The sequence below is a fragment of the Coffea eugenioides genome, chromosome 9, assembly GCF_003713205.1.
Source record: "Coffea eugenioides isolate CCC68of chromosome 9, Ceug_1.0, whole genome shotgun sequence".
In the NCBI taxonomy this organism is placed as follows: domain Eukaryota; kingdom Viridiplantae; phylum Streptophyta; class Magnoliopsida; order Gentianales; family Rubiaceae; genus Coffea; species Coffea eugenioides.
The window spans coordinates 13,801,453-13,812,158 of NC_040043.1; the positions used below are offsets into that span (position 1 = coordinate 13,801,453).

The following is a 10,706-nucleotide window of genomic DNA, read 5'->3' on the forward strand; positions in this document are numbered from 1 at the left end:
AGAGTTGCCAAAACGACATTGTTTTTGTCTTATTTTGTTAACCCGCTCTCTACACCTTCAATTTTCAGGTTCCCGCTCCCATTTTTGCATGTGTAAAAAAAAAAAAGCTTTCAATTTCTTCTGTACAAACTATTTGAACCTTTCTTTACAAAAATAATGCCTTCTCTAATATCTTTTTTTTTTTGTTTTCCCCATCTATATGTAACTAAGTTTGTTTAGGGAAAATCGCCAATTTAGTCCCTAAACTTTTTTTTTCCGTCAATTTAGTCCCTATATATTATTTCTAGCCAATTGGATCCCTAAACCTATATATCGGTTCCAATCAAGGATCTTTGCAGCGGCGCCACCGTATAATTTCCATTAGGTTCATAATCGTGCAATACAAAAGGGGCATTTTAGGGAATTCCATTCTGGCGCCTTTTCCAATTAAAAAGTAAATCGATGTAAAGCCCAAATCTAGGTACTACCTCTCTTGCACCAAAGAGAGCTGTCCAATTTTTGCAGACCCGCGTAGAAAAAGCACTGTAATTCAATGCATTCGAGAAAGAATTGGGACAAAGCATCCTCAAGCTCAGCCAGTGATCAATTTATTAACACCGTCAAAGGATCAAATGGTTCAGAAACAGGAAACTCGATTTATGAAGGAAACGAGAAATACTACAGTGGAGACAACATCGTGCGATGCTATTGCCAAGAACAATGCCGAATTGTGACTGCTTGGACAGAGGCAAATCCATCAAGAAGGTTTCATGGTTGCAGAAATTATGGGGTAATTTTTTTGTATGTGCATAAAGTTTAGAATTTGTTAAAATATTTCTTGTCTTTTAACTATGAAATGGTGGTAAATGCAGAAACGTGGTGCTTGCAGATTTTTTTTGTGGTATGATCCACCCATACCCCAAAAGATGAAAAATATAATGGGTGCACTTTTAAGGGACCTGAGAAGTGTTGAGAGAGAAAACGCAGCATTATTGATTGAAATGAACAAGTTGAAGGCAAAAGTGAAAATATTGTTTATAATTTGTATCTGTTTTGGCGTTTTACTTGTTTTTGTACTTGGAGGCAAGGAAAGGAAGAAACAAGGTTTGCTGGAATTGAAGATGTTGCAGTAGTTTTGAAGAATGTATGGAATTGTATGGTTCATCTGTACTTTAAAATGAAGTAAATACAATTGAGTTTTCATCTATGTTTGACTCTGTTTTGCTTCTGGATTTGTTATTACTCTGTTTTGCATCTGGATTGCTCATGTAAGTTTCTGTGACAAGTTCAATGTTATGCTGACAATGTTGACTGAAGTGGAAGAATTGCAGAAGTGATGGCCATTAAAAAATTGGGTAAACAACAAAAAAGCCCCCTGTGGTTAGGCAATCATACATAAAAACCCCTTGTGGTTTCATATCATACCAGTCGATACCCCGTGGTTTGAATTAACCTGAAAAGTGGACGGAAATCGTCAAATATTCGGCGTGTGTCTTAAACGAACTGCAAAGGCGCGTGCATATGCGAAAAACAGATTTCCACCACAAACTTTCACCTGATATGCCTATTTTAGCCTTCACTCTTTAATAATAAGAGACCAGCTTCCGTTTCTTCTGAGTCTTCATTCAATCTGTTTCCAGATTATTCATTAACTACTGTAGACACCAAATTTTTAGTGTATTTTTATTTACTGTTATTTTTATTTTTCATGCTAGTTTTTATTTACTTTTAGTCTTTTATTTTTGTTTTAAGTCATTTTAGCATAGAATTTATTTTTTTTAAAAAAAAAAAAGAGGGAAACCCGCAAGCGGGTTTCAGGCTATTTAACAAATTACTTAAAAAAAAAAAAATTTTTTTTACATGCAAGCTGCGTTGAGTTGCACATGCCCATCGGAGGGCCCTAGGATGCCCAGGGAAACCCGCAAGCGGGTTTCAGGCTATTTAACAAATTACTTAAAAAAAAAAATTTTTTTTACATGCAAGCTGCGTTGAGTTGCACATGCCCATCGGAGGGCCCTAGGATGCCCAGCAAACCTCCCCTCTCATCCTCACCCTTCAGGTGAGGGTTTGAGAGTATGTGTTTGATATAAATAGAACAGAAACGCAGCTTTTAGTCATTTTACATAAGGGGGAAACCCGCAAGCGGGTTTCAGGCAGGCTATTTAACAAATTACTTAAAAAAAAAAAAAATTTACATGCAAGCTGCGTTCTTCAAAAGGGTATTTTCGTCTATTCACTCAGCTCCGTCTGTTTTGCCGATTTCCGTCCACTTTTCAGGTTAATTCAAACCACGGGGTATCGACTGGTATGATATGAAACCACAGGGGGCTTTTTTGTTGTTTACCCTAAAAAATTGTTGCTCAGTCGAGTCATTTGCTTTCTTATGCCCTCCGATTCCTTATTTAACACGATTTGCTTTGATTTTATTTAGCAGATCATCGACTCAAGCCCTGGATTTTGTCCAAGACATTTTTTGTTTTCATTTTGAATTTTTGGGTGTGTATTTATCGCAGACTTGTTTCGTTTACTTTTTAATTGGAAAAGGCGCCAGAATGGAATTCCCTAAAATGCCCCTTTTGTATTGCACGATTATGAACCTAATGGAAATTATACGGTGGCGCCGCTGCAAAGATCCTTGATTGGAACCGATATATAGGTTTAGGGATCCAATTGGCTAGAAATAATATATAGGGACTAAATTGACGGAAAAAAAAAGTTTAGGGACTAAATTGGCGATTTTCCCGTTTGTTTATTATTTTGAACGTTTTTAGCTCACAAGTTGTATTAAAATTTTATTTTTTGTATTAAAACTTTAAAATATGAAAATTTAGTTTTTTGGATAATTTTTTTTACTAACATAGGATTTTGTTGGATCTCTACGAAGAATAATGTTCAAAAAATAAAAATCTTACTAAAAATATGTTTATGATTCAAAAAAAATCTTTTAATGCAAATATTTTTGTACCAATTTAATAATTTTATCAATTATGTACGAATTGTGGTGTGACAAGACCTAACAATCAGTTTAGTTGATCAAATAACGAAAATAATCTGCTAATACATGCATGAAACACTAAGGGGCTACTTGGTTAAAGGGTTTGGGAATCACAGAATGGAATAAACCCCTTATTTATTGCTTGGGTTAAGCCTATTGGAATGCCATTTTTGGAATCATTTCTAAAAAATCATTCCCGTGCAAATTGGGAGGTTTTGGACAAAACCCTCAACTCATTCGCTCAGACAATATTTATGACGGATCTACCCTCTCTTTCTTTCCATCACACGTTGCACAAAACCAGAGTCTTCTTCTTCATCAGTTTTCCTATCTCTTCTTCTTCAATCAATCGCCGCCCATCACCTTCATCAGACATCTTCTTTCTCATTTCAAAGTCCCAAGTTCAGGTTCACAAATAGTAGCAACAGCTTTCCAAGATCTGAGAGCCTAAACGAGAAATTAGACCATGTAGTAGATGATTTGCTTGAAAAGGTTGAAGCTTCCAAGGTGAAAATTGGAGAAGATTTTATTGATTGGGCAAAACATTCCTTAGAACCAAACAATGCCATGAGTGGTGAAGTTCTGGTGGAATTTTTTGATTGTGCTCTGGTAAATCTGAAGGATCTGCTTAAATTTGAAGACAATTTGATTCTGTCTTTGAAGGAACAAATCTCAACCTTTGAAGTGAATCTACGATTCTTGAGAAACTTTGTCATCTTCACGAATAGGCTATGCAGTGGGTATGAGAATATCGGACTGTTTTTTACTTCTATTGAAGATGCTGCAAATAATGGTATTTCGTTCTGGTGTTGGGTGGGATGGAAGAAGTAGGGAGTCAAAAGTTGATGGTGATAGAGACAGCGACATTGTAACCCTTCATTCTAAAGCCATAAAGAGTTGGTATTTTATTGGAGAACGAATTTATTTTATTTTATCCGATAAATAAATTTGTTTATGAGAAAATGGGTACTCTGTTCTTATAATGGAGGAAAACCATAAAGAGCTAGTGTTTCATTGAAAAATGAATTTATTTTTATTTTATCTTATAAATAAATTCATTTATGGAAAAATGGGTACTCTGTTCTTATAATGGAGGAAAGCCATAAAGAGCTGGTCTTTTATGGAAAAATATGACTTTTGTGAAAGTGACTGCGATTTGGTTTATGAAAGTATCCCAACAAAAATTTAGAATGAATTTGTTTGTTTTGAAAGTTGTATAACGGTCGTTAAATTTCAAATATCCCTTCCTTAAACTTCAAAATTGTGACAGCCCCACCTCCCCCTAAGGCGAACCAAAGGGTTCGGCGGACCGCCTGCCCAACTCTCGCCAAGACTCACTCACTCACTACAGTCCTCAAATAAATTACAAGACACAACTCAAATAATATATCAAATTCTCCAAACATTACATATCATAAGCGAAGCGGAAACTAATTCTAAGCGTGGAACGTATATATACAACCAATTCAATTCCAAATATTTATACAGGCCCACAATTACACAAGGTGAATCATCACATCCAATAACCTGTGGTATAATCTCAATAATAAACGAAATAACATTTTTTCCCAAGTTCCACAAATATATAAACCACAAGTGAATCAAAAGCGAAATATACATGAAATAATCTTCCCGATACGTTAACAACTTATTACACGTGCTTCCTTTGTCTCGATCCCTGTGGGGAGAAGAAAATATTTGGGGGTGAGTTAGAAGCTCAGCGAGTGTCCAGTAAAATCAACAATTAAGTATATTTCACAATAAAGCATTTAGATGATGTCATGATGCAGTAATCAAATGTACATTTATTACTCGTGTGAGCCAGTGAAGTTCTTGTACTTAAATAAGGAGCCATCGTGCTCCAAAGAATGTGTAAACAGTAGTGGAGACGTTGGTTCTAAACACAAGATTTTCCCAAGAACTCATTGGAGCCAAAATGTCATGGCACACACACATACACAAATGATATGCAATCAAACAACCAATGCAAGCAATTGAGTAACCAGTGCAAGAATTAGTTCAAAAGTAACTTTGGAAATAGTTGAGGGATCACTCACCAGTTCCAGTACAGATATTTCAAAAGTTTTTTTACCCAAAGTGGCTTTAATCGCCGAGAAATCCTAAAATAATCAGGATAAAACAATTATAGCTCGCACATCCACAAACCCAATAAATGGAATGCATAAATGAGGCTTGACTACATGTCGTACGCCTTTCCAGGTTAAGTACGAGTACAAAAGAATAAAAATATGACTTTTGAGTAAAAAGATAACAGTTGGTCCTAGGGTTACAAACAACCCCCAAAACCCCTCATTTTTTTTTATTGAGATCAACTCAACTTGAAGGAATCACGTAACCCTAAAATTTTGGGCAGCATGCCCTCTGTATTTTGCTATATTCTAGCCATTTATAGCTTCATTATTTTTCCTCAACTCAGTCCAATCCAACACATAATAAATGTCAATACAATAGCCTTTCAACTAGGCTCAAGTTCATCCAAATACAAAGCAAGTCTAGGAATGCAACTGGAAATCAAGTTTTAAGGACAAAAGCTAAATTGCAGGTTTGACGTCCCTTAATATATCGATCACAACCGAAACTACGCTTATCGAATTGAAACGAATCTTATGGCATTTCGAAGCCAAGACATAACCCTACATTTCTTATGAAGACCTCCAAAGTCAAATCATGCATTTTCAGAGTCAAAAATGGAAAACTCCACGAAAACAGAAATCTGGGCGCGAAACAGGGCTCATGGGTAGTCAAGGGTATTTCGGTCATTTCACTTGCTACAGTGCTCCGATTGAGTTGAAATTTTACAGGTAGTTAGCTAACTCAATTACCAACAACTTTTATGTTTTGGGAAAAGGCTGATTCCGCCTCAATCATGGCCTAACAGGTTCGGGCAGAACAGGGTAGGATGAAACCCTAAACTGGAAATTCCGCATAAACTCTGAAATTTTCCACAACCAATCATATCCAACATATACCAATCTCCATTTTACACTATAACAACCCATCAATCCATGACTAAACAATAATTATCATATATTAATCAGAAAAATCATCAATAAATAAAAAATCCATCAAAACTCCACTTTCAACCGTAAAACCTAACACAAATCAACATATTTAGCCACAAAAGCCACTAATTTGACATTAGCAAGATCAAAGAGAAAGTTTCCAAGCAAGGTACCTTAACACTTCAAGAAAGATGGTAGTTTAGTTCTTCCTCCTCCAAAATAACTCCACCAAAACCTTCAAACTTCCTTAATGACCACTTGTATGGTATGGTTGGCTAAAACACAAGATTTGAGCAAGAAATGAAACTAGAAAGTGAAGAACTTTCCTCTCTTGTTTTGCTCCTCAAGAAGGCCGACCAAGACAAAGAAAAATAGAAGATAATTGGGTCAAAATTGGTTTTTAGTAAAGGTAAAGAAAGTTAGGCAAGTCCAACACCCAATAGGTTCATGACACTTGGCTCCTTTAATGTTTAAACTTATCTTCTTGTCTCTCCATACTAATTAATCTAGCTAACTTCTAATTATTTCCTAGCACCTTGTAAAATAATATCATTTAATACAAAACTCCAACAAGTTGTCAAAAATATATCGCATTTACCACACTAGCGGGTCCCACGTCCATAATACACTTCAAACTTAACGTGGACTAACTTGTATCAAGGAAATGATTTGAAAACTATATTCCCTTATAAAAATGTATAGGAAATAAATATATTGAAGAAAAGTATAAAATTATAGACAAGGAAACAAAATAATGTCTAGAAAATATATAAAAATTTTCGGGTTCTCACACTCATTCTTCCGGGCGTCACAAAAATCTATAAAATCTCATATTTTTGTTAAATACAAAACTTACCAGTTTCTGCAATTATCCCTTTGTTTTATAAGAATTGTTATATCATGGGTAAATTTGGAATTCAATTGCATTTAATTCTGAAACACTCATCAAACCAAGTATCAGAAATTGGAATGATGCTAATTCCAATGTGTGAACCAAACTAGATATTGGAATGAAAAGTTTAATTTCAAAACCAGAGTCTATGATTCCATTTCCATTTCCGATTCCAATATGTGAAACAAGCACCCCCTAAATGTATTTGGTACAAGTATCGATTCATAAACCATAAACAATGTGACTATTGCAATTAATAATAAACTCTAGTCATTCAATTGTGAGGATTTTACTTAATTTCATATTAAATTTTACTATTCTTTGCCTTCATTTTCATACTATGCTAATCACTAATTTTTCACGTGTTGTTAAGAGAACTAGATAGTGAATATATGATATTTTTTACTTTCATAACAGGTTATTACCTAAGTTTGAAACAATTATAAAATATGTATACATTTTTTATTACAATACCTTCCTCACTTTACTAATGAAAAATATAGGCTAAATTGTAAAGGATAGGGTGCCATAATAGAATTAATGAAATTAGTTTATCACATACGAGACTAAATTGCAAAAGATAAGGTGTCATGGTAGAGTTGATGAAATTAGTTTGCCATATACAGGGCTAAAATATAAAAGATAGGATGTCATAATAGAATTAATAAAATTTGTTTACAACATATGGGGCCATATTGAAAAAATTACGGTGGCATAGTAGAATTAATGAAAATGAACTAGGAACGAGTACTTTAGACAGCGACGACTAATTATTGTCACTAATTCTGAACCGGTAACCATATTATGACAATATTGTAAGTAGTCACTGTAGGGTCGATTTCAGTGACAATGTTTTTTCAAGTCGTCACAATGGTGATTTTCCACCACACCGGCCAGTTGCGTGCCACCTATATTGTGACAACTAATCCCATGTTTTCACTGATGATAAGTCTACCCCGATCAACTATGACGACATCAAAAGTCGTCACTAAATTTGCTCAATTGTGACAAGTTTTTTGTTGTCACTGAGAATGTTGTCACAAAAGGCCAAATTTCTTGTAGTGTTCAAAATCTGTCCAGTAGATGGGTAGAGTTTGACGAAAGGATCGTTTGAATAAAATTTGGTCTCGATCGGATTTGGAATCACCCTTTAATCAAGACCTTGAAGTTATTTCTCTCTCTAGTTCTCTCTCCAATTTCTCTCTATTTGTTCCTCACCAAGACAAGGCAAAAAATGGCGGCTGCTCTTTTTCTTTGATTGATTAATCTCACAGCTGAAGCTTTTGTCCTTTGTTTTTCAAGAAAGAAAGGTCAAGCTTTTCAAGTCAAAATTGACTTCAATCTGATGGGCTTTGTTTTGTGGTTAAGCTGACAAATGGGTTGGACCACACAAACCCAACAATCTCCCCCTTCAATTCACTTGAAGGGCTCCAACAAACCTATTTCTTATTTGCAAAATAAGAGTTTCTTCTTAGATAATGTCTTAGTCAACATATCAGCACCATTGTCATTAGTGTGTACTTTGTCAAGTATTAATAATTTGGAATCCAATACATCTTGAATCCAATGATACCTTACATCAATGTGCTTGGATTGAGAGTGAAATGTAGAATTTATACACAAATGAATGACACTCTGACTGTCACAATAAAGACTGTACTTCTCTTGCTTCATACCCAACTCTTGAAGAATTTCTGCAATTAAAGAGTCTCTTTACATGGTTCAGTGGTTGCGATATACTCTGTTTCCGTACTGGAAAGAGCAATACACTTCTGTAACTTATTTTGCCATGATATTGCTCCCCCTGTAAAAATCATCAAGTACCCAGATGTGGACTTCCTATTATTGAGATCACCTGGCATATCTGTATCGATGTATCCATCTAGCATGGTTTTGCCATTACCGAAGCAAAAACACAATTTGAAAGTTCCCATGAGATACTTGAGAATCCATTTGATAGCATTCTAATACTCCTTACTAGAATTAGAGAGGTACCGCTGACTACTCCAACTGCATGAGCAATATCTGACTTGGTACAAATCATAGCATACATCAAACTACTAACAGTTGGGACATAAGGAACTTTTTTCATGTCTTCTTTATCTTTCTCACTTATAGAACATTGCTTGATGCTCAGTCTAAAGTGACCCGTAAGTGGAGTAGAGACTTTCTTAACCTTACTCATGTTAAACCTATTAAGCACTTTTTCAATGTACTTTTCTTGAGACAACCAAAACTTTCTATTTTGCCTGTCTCGTGAGATTTTCATCCCCAGTATCTGTCTAGTCGGATCCAAATCTTTTATTGCAAAGGATTTACTTAGCTCCTTTTTTCGTTTGTCAATTTTCATAGTATCATGACCAACAATCAACATATCATCAACATACAACAAGAAAATAATAAAATCACCATCTGAAAAAATTTTCACATAAACACAGTGATCAGATGTAGTCTTGTAGTACTCGTGGTCTGTCATGAAAGAGTCAAATTTCTTGTAACACTGTCTCGATGCCTGTTTTAGCCCATATAAGCTCTTTTTGAGACAACATACAAGGTTTTCAATACTACTTTCTTTGAACTCCTCTGATTACTCCATGTAGATCTCCTTTTCTAAATCATCATGTAAGAAGATTGTCTTCACATCAAGTTGCTCGATCTCCAAATTCAAGCTGGTTATGATACTCGGAACAATTCAGATTGACGACATCTTTACCACAGGAGAGAAAATTTCTTCAAAATCTACACCCTTCTTCTGACTAAATGCCTTCACAACCAACCTTGTTTTGGTATTTTGGTTGTGAGTTGTGCTCCTTGAGTTTTCAACCTGTAGACCCATTTATTCTTCATAACTCTCTTGCCCTGAGGTAGTTTCACTAAGTTATAAGTGTGATTCTCATGCAAAGGCATCATCTTTTCTTATATAGTTTGAAACCAATCTTCTTGCCTCTCATGCTCTAGAGTCTCAATATAGGACTCCGATTCCTCTCCATCTATCAGCAACACATTTTCATGGGGATTATATCTGCTAGAAGGTCTCCTTTCTCTGGTAAATCTCCTAATCTCATCTTGTGGTGGCGGTGGTAGAGTAGGTGGCGCTTCATGCTCAGGTTCATCGGTAGCAAGATCAACACCATCATCAACATCCTCTCTCTACTCTGTCTCAACTCCCCCTTGATCAAAATGAATAGGTACTAAAACTGGATTTGAATCTGAATTGACAGAAATGTCATTTGAGGATCTTAGCTTCTCATTTTTCTCCATATCTTTAATGGTTTGATCTTCCAAGAAAACAACATCTTTACTTTTGATCACCTTTTCTCAACAGGATCATACATCATACAATATGTAACCAAACTCTTCATATCCATAAGCCAAGAAAATACACTGCTTGGATTTCACATAAAATTTTGATCTCTCATCTTTGGAAACACAAATGAATGCTCTACAGCCAACAACTCTCAAGTGCTTATAGCACATATCCTTCCCTGTCCATATTCTCTTCGAGATATCACCATCCAAAGAAACTGACGAAAAAAGGTTGATCAAGTTAACTGCAGTCCTTATTGCCTCACCCCAAAAAGGATTTTGGCAGTTTAGCATTGGAGAGAATACTATGATCCGTTTAGTAATAGATTTGTTCATCCTCTCAACTACTCTATTTTCTTGAGGAGTTTTTGGTACAGTCTTCTCCAATCATCCCACGGGACTTGTAGTAACTTTCAAATGGTCTTCTGTACTTACCACCATTATCAATAGGTACAACTTTAGCTGTTTGCCCGTCTTCCTCTCAACCTTGCTATGAAAGTCTTTAAATACA

General features: G+C 35.4%; 1 protein-coding gene across 1 annotated transcript; it reads left to right on the plus strand.

Moving 5' to 3' along the window:
- The first annotated feature begins 247 nt into the window (after nt 1-247).
- On the plus strand, nt 248-3,805 carry LOC113782254. Its single transcript, XM_027328154.1, has 3 exons — nt 248-769; nt 852-1,108; nt 3,382-3,805. Exons 1-3 carry the CDS (start codon nt 533-535, stop codon nt 3,803-3,805), a joined length of 918 nt encoding a protein of 305 aa, XP_027183955.1. The 5' UTR covers nt 248-532.
- The last annotated feature ends 6,901 nt before the right edge of the window (nt 3,806-10,706 follow it).